The sequence below is a fragment of the Schistocerca serialis genome, chromosome 2 (genome assembly GCF_023864345.2).
Source record: "Schistocerca serialis cubense isolate TAMUIC-IGC-003099 chromosome 2, iqSchSeri2.2, whole genome shotgun sequence".
Lineage (NCBI taxonomy): Eukaryota > Metazoa > Arthropoda > Insecta > Orthoptera > Acrididae > Schistocerca > Schistocerca serialis.
Window position 1 is genome coordinate 822,276,296 of NC_064639.1, and position 14,291 is coordinate 822,290,586.

Below are 14,291 nucleotides of genomic sequence, written 5' to 3' on the forward strand. Positions count from 1 at the left end.
TCTGCATGTCTAGGAAACTTTCAATTATAAAATGTTCAAATGTGTGTGAAATTTTATGGGACTTAACTGCTAAGGTCATCTGTCCCTAAGCTTACGCGCTACTTAACCTAAGAACAAACACACACACCCATGCCCGAGGGAGGACTCGAACCTCCGCCGGGACTCTTTCAATTATAATTTAATGTCACGACAGCCGGATAATAAAAATCAGACCTGTGGCAGCGAAACCCCACAAGAAACTTGGATTCATGTGAGCACTTAGTATATCGTTTTTGAATGCTGGTAAAATATCTCCTTGCTTGCAATTGCGAGTAGACAAGATACATTCACTGTGCGATGCAGCGGTGTCTTCTCACTAGCTGCTCACAATAATCTGTTCTGTTTATGCTAAGTAGACTTGAGTAGCCAGCAGTGACGAAGTGATGTAAGAGCATGACGCTAATGTTCGGCCAGTGGCAGTCATCTCCCATATCCTATAGTCTGCTGTTTTCCTGTTTGCTTTTTCAGTGTACGAATTAAATATACGAGGCGCATTCCAAAGCTAAGGTCCGTTTGGTCATACAAAAAGAAAAGCTAATGAGAAATAATTTTTATTGACAGTAATATTTTACTACATATCTGCTTTACTTTCCACATTATCGCCTTTCACGTCTACGTATTTTCTGTAACGCTGCATCAGCTTCTTTAATACCTCTGCATTTAAGTCAGGCCGCCTGGGTATTGAACCAGTTGGTGACGTCAGTCTTGACTTCATCGTCGTTTTGAAATCGTCGTCCACCCAGCCACTTTTCCAAATGCAAGAAGAGGAAACAGTCGCTTTGTGCAATGTCGGGATTGTACGGAGGGTGCTCAAAAAGTTCCCAACGAAAAACGTGAATCTGCTCCTTGATTCTGGCAGCGGTGTGAGAGCGTGCGTTGTCATTAAGGAGTATTATGTCAGGCGACACTATCCCCTGCCGTCGATTTTGGATCGCACGTCTCAGTTTGGTTAGTGTTTCACCGTATACGTCATGTAACTGTCAACCTACATTCCATGAAATGAATCAAAAGGACGCCCGTTTCTTCCCAGAAAACGGTAGCCATCATTTTTCGATTCGAGAACGGAGATTGGTTAAACTTTTTTGGTTTGGATGAACTGAAACTGAGCCACTGCATTGACTGTTGTCTAGATTCTGCGCTGGTGTACGATATCCCCGTCTCGTCGCCCGTAACAATGTGGGAAAACAAATGACCTTCGTCTTGTCCATAGCGCTCCAGAAACTGTCGTGCTCTACGCATTCTTTGCTCTTTCTGCTGATCAGTGAGCATTTTTGGAGACCACCTCGCACACAGTTTTTGATATCCAAGCTGTTCAGTGACAATCCTGTAAACTGAGGTTCGAGGAACATTTTTGAATTGATTAGCCAGATGATTAATCGTAAATCGCTGATCACTTCCAAGCTTTTGGTTCACTTGCCCAAAGATGTCGTCGATCTGAATACTGGGCCTGTCACTCCGATGTTCATCGTGAACATTGGTGCTGCCATTTTGAAATTCTCGACAGCACTTTCACACTTGTTTGTCACTCATTATTTAAGGTCCAAACATTAGGCGTAACTCAAGATGAATTTCAGCAACTGAAGATCCTTTTGCCAGCAAACATCTCATCACACCACGCACTTCACAACTGGCGGGATCTACGATTGTCTCTGGCATTGAGGTCTGCTCTCACCGTCTGGCAAACGACTACCTAATCAAACCAATACTGCAGCAGTTTCCGAAAGAGTCGGTAGACAGTGCTGCATGCGTGAAAATTCATTCGGGCCTACCATCAGTTAAATATTGACCACCGCACCTTAGTTTTGGAATATGCCTCGTAAATAATGATATTGAACAAACTCGTCTTACATCTTTCGCGATTTAGACATCTTACTCCACTGCGTCAGTGCCGGCTACCCAAGTTTGCCTTGCGTAAACAGAATGGATTGCCCTTCTGTCCATGTAGTTGACCACAAACTGCCTAAGAATTTAAAACATTTCATTCCCTCCATGTGGGTAGGATACGGTACAACTTCCTATCCAGCCAGCCGTTTTTAGGTTTTTCGTGATTCCCCTTCGAAAGGACTCTGTAGTCTAATCTTCATCTTCATATACCGATATTCAGTTTAAAGCGGGCGCCCCGTGTAGGATTCTGGAAAGCCTGAGGGGACAGAACTATTTAGTCAGCAGAAAACTGAGTATAAACGTCCTGGGAATGCACATACGTGACTGCCACAGGCTCTGATATCTCAGCTGAACTACTCAGGCCACAGCGTTTGATTACACACTAGGAGTACCATTAGGCTCTCCAGAAGTGACTCTTGTCCCTCTTCAACCATCCAGAAAAGCCAAGGCGATTTCCACGCCACTTCTGCAAGTTGCAAGAGCATCACTCTTAAGATAAATGGGTATTATAAATTGAGCTCAACTAAGGGCAAGCGGCAGGCATTTCAGCATCACGCAACGACGTGGGGGAGTGCAAGGTAAGTGAAATGCGCATATACATTTACTGTGTTTGTGGAGATACGTTTCGGTTTACTGTGCCATGCACTGAACATACTGTAAGTATAAATTCAGAAACTAATTCAGTATTGGTAAAGCGATGCCTAATGTGTTTTTCAGATGAAGTACCTCATTCTTTTCGCCGTCATCGGGTTTACTGCAGGTAGAGTATACAACTCAAAGCAATCACTTTGAAAGTATTTGTGTTTCCTTTTTCTTGTTGTTGAGGTTGAACTACCGGCTTGTGTTCGCTCCTACGCAAAATTTTGTCTGTATATTTAAACCACTGGAGTGATATTTGTCAGTATCTCTTGTATTTCCGCTTATAAACTTGCCTTGTGTTCGTTACAGAAATAAATCGTTTTATGGTTCTCATTTTCTTAGTAAAACGTAGTGACACGCTGAATTGGTAATCTGTTTTCTGCTGTCGGTCATCGACTTTTATGGTTCCTGTGGATCACTCCAGTTGAATCGTGGTACATTTTCAGTGTCGTCTGACACATCAGATTCCTTGCCCTATCTTTGTCAAATGTAAAGGAGAGACCCACTTATGTAGCGACATCTTACATGGGAGACGTGTTTTCTGTGCTTTTTATCAAGTGAATAAAGTTGTCCTGGGTTTTCTTTTTCTCTTCTTATACAGAGGTTTTGTCTTTCCCAGTGGGATGTTATTCTGTGAAATATGAAATAATTAAATGGCCTGTAGAGTCAGTTACTTAGTTAAATGTTCCATAGATGGTTTGAACGGTTCTTTTCTCGAAATGATGTGGAACGAGTCAGTTTACAGATGTACATGATTAGTGTTAACACTAAAGGAGACATTATTGTTTTGAGTTCACTAAATTAATGTTCATTTACTTCTGAATAAATTGTAAAGAAGATGACAACAAATCTCCCGAAAGTATGAACACATTGCGTCGCTAGTGTTGGAATTGCTAACGCACTGGAATTCGTTGTACAAGATATTCGACAACAGACTTAAAAATTTATTTAATATCTTGATTTTCACTTCTGGATTAAATATCTTAATAAAGTATGCAGAGATTGCCTCGAAAACAATTCATTGGGACATCATAAGATGAAATTGACCAATCTTAATGGGGCACCTCAAATAACTATCAAAAATAGTTGACATCATTTTGATAATATAGGCACAAGCGTTCAGTACGTGCATATATCATACTGACATTACCTAACATTTCAACTTCCGCAACATTTCAGGGAAAGCAATTCCTATCCCACTAACGGCCGATCACACGCGCAGCTTAGAAGATGACTTCCAAGACTTCTTCGACATCATTCCTATGGACCAGGTCCGTGCCATAGTGCAAGATCACCTGGCAAATGACACCGAGTTGCAGGCGGTCGTCGCTTTCGTCAAGTCTGAGGACTTCAAGGAGACGCTCCTTGCTCTTGAAGAAATCCCGGAGTACATTGCGGTGAGTACAGAGCAATCCGCGAAATAAAAACAAAACCAAGCAGCGACCAACGAACTTGGTGATGTTGTTGGCTCACATATTGTCCAGTCACATCAATGTTGTAAGTGGGCTGCTTGTGTGTTGGCAGCGCTGTGTAGCGCTTTGCATTGGATCTCTGGCTGCGCTTTCTTTGTAAGAGACTCTGTAGCTGGTCGGACTTGTTGTTGGAAGTTAATCGGCAGTAGTGTTGGGCAGCTGGAAGTTAGTCGCCAGCAGTGATGGAAGTACTGTTGGACAGTTGGACGTGAACCGCCAGCAGTGATGGATGTTAGATGTGAGAAGTTAGCATTTATGGAGGGTAGAGGTCTGAAGTTTTAGCGTGGGCTAACGATCTGCACATGTTCGATTAGGAGATTGAATATTATTCATGATTACATTCCTTTGTACTAGATGTCAATGACGATTTATATTCGTGTTTGAACTGGATGTCACATTATTAAGGTAAAAAATACATTATTTGCTTCGCAACAAAATCTTTCCTTTGCTAACCACATGCCTATTAGTAGTTAATGGCTTTAGTAGTTAGAATTTTTTTATTTAGCTGGCAGTATTGACGCTCGTTGTATTGCTGTAGTTCGCGTAACGAAGATTTTTGTGAGGTAAATGCTTAATGAAATGTATAGGTTATTGTTCGGATTTATTTTTAATCAGGGCCATTCTTCTGAATTAATTATTTGCGCTAGGATATTTTGGGTCTCAGTCATTCAGTAATTTAAGTACAGACTCACACATTTAAATAAAGAAGTTTCAATGTGACCTCCTGTCAAAAGCCTGAATAACGACGTTTTGCAGCAAAGTACAGCGCAGGAAAAGAGCCAAGGATGTTCTGGAAGGTACCGACAGGGGCTTGGAGCCGTGTTGACGCCAGGGCGTAGCCGGCTGCTTTACGTTCTCGGTTGAGGATCCATGGCACAAACAGCTCAATAGATTGACCCACAGATTCTCGACTAGGTTTAAATTTTGGGGTTTGCTGGCCAGGCAAATATGATAATCTCATGCTGGTGCTCTTCGAACTACGCACATACATTGCAAGCTGTATAATATGTTGCATTATTCTGTTGGTAGATGCCACTGTGCAGCGTAAGACATAAATCGCTTGAAAAGGCCACCTATCGGCACACGGTGGACGTTCAGTTGCGGTACGGGTGTGCAAATTCCAGTCTTCGTCGCCAACGTAACAGCAGTCAGCACGGGTGAGTGACAAAGGTGCCTTCCGCAGAGGACCATACGCAGCAATGTTCACTGAACGGTCGTTGAGGAGACGCTGTTGTATTCTCTTGGTTCTTTTGGGTAGTCAGCTGTTCAACAGTTGCACGTCTATTCACCTGTGCACAATTCTGCAGCTGTCGTTCACCCATGTCACCTATTGCCCTTGGTGCACCACAGATGCTTTGGCGCCGGTTTTGGATAGCGCCATCGTACCATGCGTGGTATGCTTTAACAATGGCAGCACATAAATAGTTTACAGACTTAAACGTTGCGGAAATGCTTCCACTCTTGGCCCGAGTGCCAATGATCATGCCCGTTCGGACGTCAGAAAAATCGCTCCGTTTCCGCATCACAAGCACGACTGCACTGTTTTCCGCGTCTCTCGGACACTCTTTGCGTACCCTACACTGCTATTGGTGCCATCTGCTACCTGTGAGAGGTTACTGCGAAAAATGGCTCTGAACACTATGGGACTTAACTTCTGAGGTCATCAGTCCCCTAGAACTTAGAACTACTTAAACCTAACTAACCTAAGGACATCACACACATCCGTAACCGAGGCAGGATTCGAACGTGCGACCATAGCGGTCGCGCGGTTCCAGACTGTAGCGCCTACAACCGATCGGCCAACCAGGCCGGCGGTTACTGCACGTTGACTCGAACGTAGCCAGCGGTCACATTAATATGACTGGAGCACGTATTTAACCTTCAATGCAAAACGTTCTTTCCAACAATGGACAACGTGGCGCAGAAGTTGGTTGCAGAGTTTTGCAGTTTGGCTGTTCGGGAAACGTTCCAACGTGATAACCCCCTCGGCATAATTCTAAAAATGCGTGCTAGGCATTTTTTTCCTCATCTGTGGACGAAGAAAGACGTCATAATCTGTTGCCACCACACGATGGTAATCCCAAAAGAGTTCAAATGTGTGTGAAATCTTATGGGACTTAACTGCTAAGGTCATCAGTCCCTAAGCTTACACACTACTTAACCTAAATTATCCTAAGGACAACCACACACACCCATACCCGAGGGAGGACTCGAACCTCCGCCGGGACCAGTCGCACAGTCCATGACTGCAGCGCCTTAAACCGCTCGGCTAATCCCACGCGGCAATCCCAAAAGATGCTCAGCATAACTTTGTCTGGCGATGGTTCTTTGCCTTTTTAGGCTCTACTCCTTCGTCTCGGGATGACACCGATATACCCAGCAGTTGTTCAGGTGAGGCGGCTGAAGAGGGCATCTTGACTGTCCAAAATAGTTGCAACATTTCCGCTGCCGCCTTCGTTCGATGATCTTGGGCAATCGCTAAACCCACAGGGTGACCACATTGCTCATGTTCGGAATGTTGAAGCCTGATCCACAACTGAACTTCAGTTTTTACACTATCGTCTAGATTGTGATACGCTGGTCTTCGACCGTTAGGGCCTCCTCTTCTCTTGCGTTCCAAATTCTGCACAGAGAGGTCGTCTGCTTCGTTCTTCGATATTCAAAATTGTACGACCACACTGCAAGCGTCTGTGCCACCTAACGAGCTCATAATAAACGGTTGAGTCACATTGGTGTGACCACCACCTACGTTCGACGTCAACGGGCAATAACCACTCAGACGGCATTTGGCAGCACTAGCAGCGGAGGGCATATAAAGAATGTCAGAAGGAAGTGGAAAACTTGGCACTCGTCGTTGTAACGAAGAAACGGAGCGGTTTATCAGACGTCCATAAGGACATGATCGTCGTCTTTCGGACCAAGGGTGGAAGTATTTCCAGAACGGCTAAGTTTAGAAACTGTTCGCGTGCCACCGTCGTTAAAGTATGCCGTCTATGGCAAAATAGCGCTATCCAAAAGCGGCCCTGTGGCAACTGTGGTGCACCACAGGCCATAGATGACAGGACTTAACGACGGTTGTGGTCCTTGCACCCGTGCTGACTGCTGTTCATCGGCGTCAAAGGCTGGAATTCTCCACCAATACCGCAACTGGACGTCCACTGAACGAAGATAGTTGGCGTTTTCAACTGAATCATGTTTTATACTCCATTGGACAGATGGCCTTTGGCGTGCATGACCCTGCAACAATCGTGGGAAGAATCCAGGCCAGAGCAGGGAGCATTATGGTCCAGTAAATGTTTTCGCGGCATTCCCTGGGTGATTTCGTCACTCTGGAAAGTACAATGGATCAGCACCAGTATGTGTCTATCGTTGAAACTATGTCCATCCTGCATGCAATTTGTTTCTGCTCGGCACGATGGCATCTACCAGCTGGACAATGCAACGTGTCACACAGCTCACAATGTATGATTGAAGAGCACCAGAAAGAGTTTAGCGTAATCCTCTGGCCACCAAACTCGCCGGATTTCAATCCAGTCGAGAATATGTGGGAGAACCTCGACGGGGCTGTTTGCGCCATTGATCCTCAACGAGAAACCTAGCACACTGGCCATGGTTTGAGTCTCCATGACTCCACATTCCTGTCGTACACGCTGCAAAAGGTGGTTGTTCAGGTTTTCGACGGGTGGTCACATTAACGTGACTCGACAGTGTTTCATAATGCGCTATTGCCGTAGACTTCCATCAACTCAACATGGATTGTTGCAGCGTTGTTGCGCTTCAAATACTGGAAACGAATCACTGCACGATACTTCGTTATATCGGTGAGCTGCGCCATTTTTTTTTTTTTACTCTCGTTACTAGTACAGACATTTCAGTGGGTACCACGACTGCAAATTGCAGCTACCAGCAACAAAAATTATGTACCTATTTTTTCCGCGGCGGTAATTATAACTTTATGACCTGTAGTTCATAAAAGAGCGCACATCCACCCTCCATGGTAATCAGTAATCTTCTGTTGCAGTTTCTCAATTACATGTATGAGTCTGGCCTCGACGTCTACTACTATATCAACTGGGTGCACGATTTAATTGGCATACCTCAGTTAACACCACCTTCTGATGCGACGCGATCTATGCCATCTCGAAGCCTGTCCAGTATGGTCGACGATATCATAGCCATCCTTCCAGAGGAGGAGCTTGAAGCACTTTGCCAGGAGAAGCTCCAGACCAGTCCAGAATTCAAGGAGATGTACGACAGGATGACATCCCCTGAGTTTATGGTGAGCTACTGCCAAAAATCTTATTCGCTGGTAGGCATTCGTCTGTTTCACATTCTTTAAAGTTGACTCTTCCTTCATTCTGTGTCCTTTGCAGCAAGTCGTGATAAACTTGCTGGCAGTGCCAGAGTACCGAGAACTGAAGCAGCATCTACTGGACAATGGCGTCGACGTGGACCAGCTGCTGCGGTTGTTCCACGCAATGATCGGCCTGCCATCAGGTACGTACAACTCCAGAATGTTCGACACTACAAACTGACCAGGCCTTCGGAATTTCAGTTGAATTGTCTTTGTAGGCAAAACGTAAACACAAAGTTTAAAAACTGTTGCACTGGCATAGATTAGTTCTATATTCAAATCTTACAAAGAAATTTAGTAATTTTGCTGCTCTGTCATAAGACATTCTTTCTTCCTCTTCTTTCGTTACAGCATTTGTAGGATCACAGGATCTCCTTCATGCATTACACTTTCTTCTTTTCCTCCCAGAACATCTTCATCCTTTCTCTTTTTTCTCTTGTCCTTCTTCCGAGATCTTCAGTATCCTCTTCCCTTGAATGTTGCACTGGTGACTTTTATGCTTTTCCTCTATCTTTATCTGTCGTTGATCTCTGGCACATTGGTCGTGGTGTATTTGCTTTTTCAATTCTCCTTCTATTCCACCTTGATCCCTAATTACGACCAATTCCCTTAGTTCAAAAACCCGTTTTTCCCTTACTTCCTCTTGTTCTACTCTTTGTTTTATATACTGTTTTGGTCGTTCTATCCATATTCATCGTGATCTCAAGTCCCAAAAATTTTGACCTTTCCAGTTTGATTTCTACAGTACAGTTCCTCACTAGGTCTTCACCTCCATCTCTCATCATCTCTTTCTTCCTCAGTAGTTTTCTAATGTCCGTATATAGATGTAAATGTTCGTTTATAAAATGTACATAACCAAAAATGTAAACGTTAGTATGTTCAAAATCGTAAATTTCAGAAAGTTTTTAATCGATTACCAACCTGCTGGAGTGCCATATGGCATGTGTAAATATATGTCACATATTAAAGAGAATACGTTTTTAGCAAAAATCTCAAGTTCTTTGTTCAAAATCTCAAATTCCTGAAAGTTATTCATTGATTCCTTTAAAATATTGACACGACGTTGCTTTCGAATTCGCGGATGTTTTTGTACACCTACTTGAGTCCCAAAAAACAATCGGTGAAGAACTTTCGGAGATTAACGATTTTTTACAAATGAATATTTACTTTTTTATTGATTTCCTCTATAATTAGTACATATAAATATATTATATGTGGCATTTTAGCAGGTGTATAAAATCCCACACATATTCGAACGCAATGTAGTGTTATCGTCTCAGCCGCATATGGTACCGCATTCCCCACCCTTGCCTTGTCTGATTTTGCGTCTACAGATACATTATTATTATTATTATTATTGTATACCAGCTGTTCCCAGACACTCGTTGCCATGGCTCAGTCTAGTTAAATGGAAAAAAAAGAAAAGAGAAAGCACACGTTTCTAATATGTATGGGAATTAGATATTCGCCCCAGCCTCCTGCTCTCCCTTGTCTCTGTCATCTCCTTCTGCGCCTCCCTTTGCCCATCTCCTCCTCCTTATCCTTCTCTCCTTCTGTCACCTTAAAAAAAAAAAAAATGGTCCAAGTGGCTCTGAGCACTATGGGACTTAACTTCTAAGGTCATCAGTCCCCTAGAACTTAGAACTACTTAAACCTAATTAACCTAAGGACATCACACACATCCATGCCCGAGGCAGGATTCGAACCTGCGACCGTAGCGGTCGCGCAGTTCCGGACTGTAGGGCCTAGAACCGCTCGGCCACTCCGGCCGGCCTGTCACCTTCTCTCTCCATCTCTCTGTCCATATCTTTCTCCTCTTCCCTCATCTCTCTCCATCTTCTCCTGCCCCCTCTCTCCGTCGATCACCTCCTTTCCACTTTCTATCTCAATTTTTTCCCATCCCTCAGTCCATATACTCTCCCCTTCCCCCTCTCTCTGACCTTCAGTCTTATTTATTGTTTTGCATATTCAGATTCTGTAGTAGAATTCCTTTCAGAAGCCGGTAAACCTTTAATACAACTTCCTGTTCGCTAACAATGTTTCACTATTATATACACAAACGTGAAAAAATCCCAGTACCTACAAGTAATTAGAGTAATGGAATTTCGGTAACACATTTGTCTAGGTAAAGTATTTCAGTGATTAACATTGCGAGATCACAGGTTAATGTACGCGCGAGATAAGCCATTGCAGATGTGAAAAATGATTCAAATGGCTCTGAGCACTATGGGACTTAACTTCTGAGGTCATCAGTCCCCTAGAACTTAGAACTACTTAAACCTTACTAACCTAACGACATCACACACATCCATGTCCGAGGCAGGATTCGAACCTGCGAACGTAGTGGCCGCGCGGTTCCAGAGCAGATGTGAAATGCTGATACATTAAAAACTGGAATAACTGCCAGAATGTTGAACGCAAACATGCAAACCTGCATGCATTATATAGCACTAGCCCCGTATGTCAGTTGTGGGATGGAGCCCCATGCCTGTCTCCCCTTGTTCAATACATGAATGGTTAATGCTGGTTGTGGATGGCGCTGGAATTGTCGTCCGTTGATGTCCCACATGTGCTCAACTGGAGACTGATCTGGTGACCAAGCTGGCCTAGGCAATATGTCGATATTTTGTAGAGCCTATTGAGTTACAACAGCGGTACATGGGTGAGCGTTATCCTGTTGGAAAACACCCTGGAATGCTGTTCATGAATGGCAGCACAACAAGTGGTGTCACCAGACTGACGCACGAATTTTCAGCCAGGATGCACAGGATAACCACGAGAGTGCTCCTGTTGTTGTACTAAATCGCACCCCATTCCATAACTCCAGATGCGAGGCCAGTGTGTCTAGCGCAAAGACAGGTTGGTTGCAGGTCTTCAACTGGCCTCCTTTTAACCAGCACATGGATGACATCGACGCAGAACGAGCTTTCATCAGAAAACAGCACAGACCTCCCTCCACCTTGGCCTCAAATGAGCTCTCGATTGACACCGCTGAAGCTGCAAATGGCGGTGGTTTGGAGTCAGCGGAATGCACACTCCAGGGCCTCTGGCTTGCAGCAGTCCATTAAGTGACTGATTTGTAGCAATTCGTGGCGCCACTATTGCGCCAACTGCTGCTCAGATTGCTGCTGCAGATGTAGTGCGATGTGCCAGAGCCATATGCTGAAAACGATGGCCTTACATTTCAGTGGTACCACATGGTCGTCCAGAGCCCAGTCTTCTTGCAGCCGTACACTATCGTGACCGCCGCTGCCAGAAATCATGCACAGAGGCTATATACCGGCTAAAAGTCTTTCTGCAGCATCGCAGAAGGAACATCCAGTTTCTCGTAGTCATGTTACACGACCTTTTCTGTACTCAGTGAGATGTCGATAACGGCGTCTTCGTCGCCCTACAGGTATTCTTGACTAATGTTAACTCACCACACCTAATCTAAGAGGTAAATAACGCTCACAACCGTTACAGCTTGTATTTAAAACAAATCTGATTTGCATCCTCATAGTGACGTTACTAGCGCCACTCTTGTGCGACTGACGCGAAATTTGAATAGAACAGACCTACCAACTTTCGTTTTTGTCGCACAACTCAGAATTTTTGATATTTTTTGGAAATAATGTTTCTCTTTTATATGTTACGTATTTATTTATTTGTAACATATATTGAAAATGGTTTATAAAAACACATGCGTATTCGAATGCAACGTTGTGTAAAAATTTCTAAGCAATCGATGAAGAACTTTCGGAAATATGCGATTTTGAACAAACGAACCTTTATATATTTTTCTATGTAGATGGGCCCTACCTAAGATACATGTGCGCCTTTGGTACTTAAATTTCCTCTTTTGTTGCTCTCCACTGTCTGACCACTTCTTCCAGTGCTATTATGAACAAGGTTGGTGACTGTATCTTCTTGTTTGACGAATGTCTTTATCTCAATCTCTACTGATGGTGCTCCTCTGAATCTTACGCTTGTGTTTGTGTCTGTCAGAATTCCCATTATCATTTCTCATGCAGTACCGTCTATTCGTCTGTTCTGCACGCGAATGCAATGCCTATAGGCAGTTATTCTTCCTCTATCGAACTCTGAAACGTGCTCGAAAGATGCTTGCTGTCTTCAGTGAGGCTACATACGCAAAACAACGGCATGGAAGAACTATGAAATTCCAATACATCCACACAGCCGTCTGTTCCCCCTTTATATGGCGCTTCCAGGTGGCGCTATTGGCGCCCGTAAAGAGTGCCTGTGCTGAAATGATAATCATGTGAATCCTTTGTCGCCTCTAGCGCATGTTGCAAATTTTACGTTATTTGGATACTGCAATTGCATATTGGGTGGCCGGCAGTATATTACTCCTAACACAGTGTTAGTAACACAAGTATATATGGTCAGAACTGGAAGATGTAAAGCATGCGTATGCATCACTGTCCTCCGAGAACGTTTGCTGGTTGTGTAACATTTTAATGTTAGCTGTGAACAACATATCTTCATTTCCTGTCACAGGTTCTGACAAAATGGAAGGACTTATCGATAGCGCACCTGCAGCCAAAGTGATTACGAGAGACGAACGGACCCTAGAGGATGACTTCCAAGACTTCTTTGACCTCATTCCTATGGACCAAGTCCGTGCCATTGTACAGGATCACCTGGCCAATGACACTGAGCTGCAGGCAGTCGTCGCCTTCGTCAAGTCTGAGGATTTCAAGGAGACACTCCTCGCCCTCGAGGAAATTCCAGAGTACATTGACGTGAGTACACGGCAACTCATGTAAGCAGCAAGAACAGCATAAGCTTCAGTCCAAGCACAGTGATCCATTAATGTCTTCCTTTGCAGTTTTTGGACTATATGTACGACTCGGGCTTGGATGTCTACTACTACATCAACTGGGTACACAATTTAATTGGCATTCCGGAGCTAACACCGCCTTCTGACACGAAGCAGTGTCGAAGCCTGTCTAGTATGGTCGACGATATCATAGCCATCCTTCCAGAGGAGGAGCTTGAAGCACTTTGCCAGGAGAAACTCCAGACCAGTGCAGAATTCAAAGAGATGTACGACAGGATGAGAGCTCCTGAGTTTATGGTGAGTTGCTATCAAAAGTCTTATTTGCTGGTAGACATTCGCGTGTCCCATCCCCACCAAAACTAACTCTTTGCTTTTGTTTGCCTTTTGCAGCAAGTCGTACTGAACTTACTGGCAGTGCCGGAGTACCGAGAACTGAAGCAGCACTTACTAGACAACGGCGTCGACGTGGACGAACTGCTTCGGTTATTCCATGCTATGATCGGCCTGCCATCTAGTGCGTAATGTAGAAAGAATACTCCAACTACAGCTACTGATAACACCATCAACGCTGTACTATATTTACAACATGTCTGAAAGAAATCCATTGTGGATGTAGGGTGTGATCTAATTAAGTACGTAATTAGTACTGTAACAGCAAAACCCACTTGGTAGATTTAAATCGTACCAAAGTACCCTGGTTTTTGTTTGAGTTAATTTCGTAGTTTTACATCCTTGTTTCTGTGAACTGCTGAATTAAAATATACTCTAGTCATGTTCTTATTTCACTGTAAGAATTCATTAAATACAATGAAAAAACGTAGTGTCAATATGATGCTGTGGTATTATTACCGACCTAGCTTCACTGCTGTCTTAATTAGGTGCCATTAAACCCTGGACACTTTGAAGAGTCGAATTCCCGTGTGTAAAACAGCTTCAAACGTCTGATAAGTTTCGAAATGAGTAAATGTGTTAAGTATTCGACGTTAAGCATAAGTAATACGATAATTTGAGGGGGGGGGGGGGGGGGTAATACATGGTGGTATGCAGTGTTGCAGTATGCTTAATGTTTTGGAAGACAAATGGCGACTTGTAATTAGCCAAAAAAAAGTTCCAGTTCCGA

The 14,291-nt window shown here is 43.8% G+C and overlaps 1 protein-coding gene across 1 annotated transcript in view; it reads left to right on the forward strand.

The window, feature by feature from the left end:
- Positions 1 to 13,693, forward strand: part of LOC126456445 (uncharacterized) — a 34,101-nt gene extending 20,408 nt beyond the window's left edge. Inside the window, exons 2-7 of the mRNA XM_050092195.1 lie at positions 3,742 to 3,959; positions 8,056 to 8,313; positions 8,408 to 8,531; positions 12,889 to 13,133; positions 13,220 to 13,468; positions 13,562 to 13,693. Coding sequence (XP_049948152.1) covers positions 3,742 to 3,959; positions 8,056 to 8,313; positions 8,408 to 8,531; positions 12,889 to 13,133; positions 13,220 to 13,468; positions 13,562 to 13,693 — 1,226 coding nt within the window. The remainder of the gene's footprint in view (positions 1 to 3,741; positions 3,960 to 8,055; positions 8,314 to 8,407; positions 8,532 to 12,888; positions 13,134 to 13,219; positions 13,469 to 13,561) is intronic.
- Positions 13,694 to 14,291: the final 598 nt, after the last annotated feature.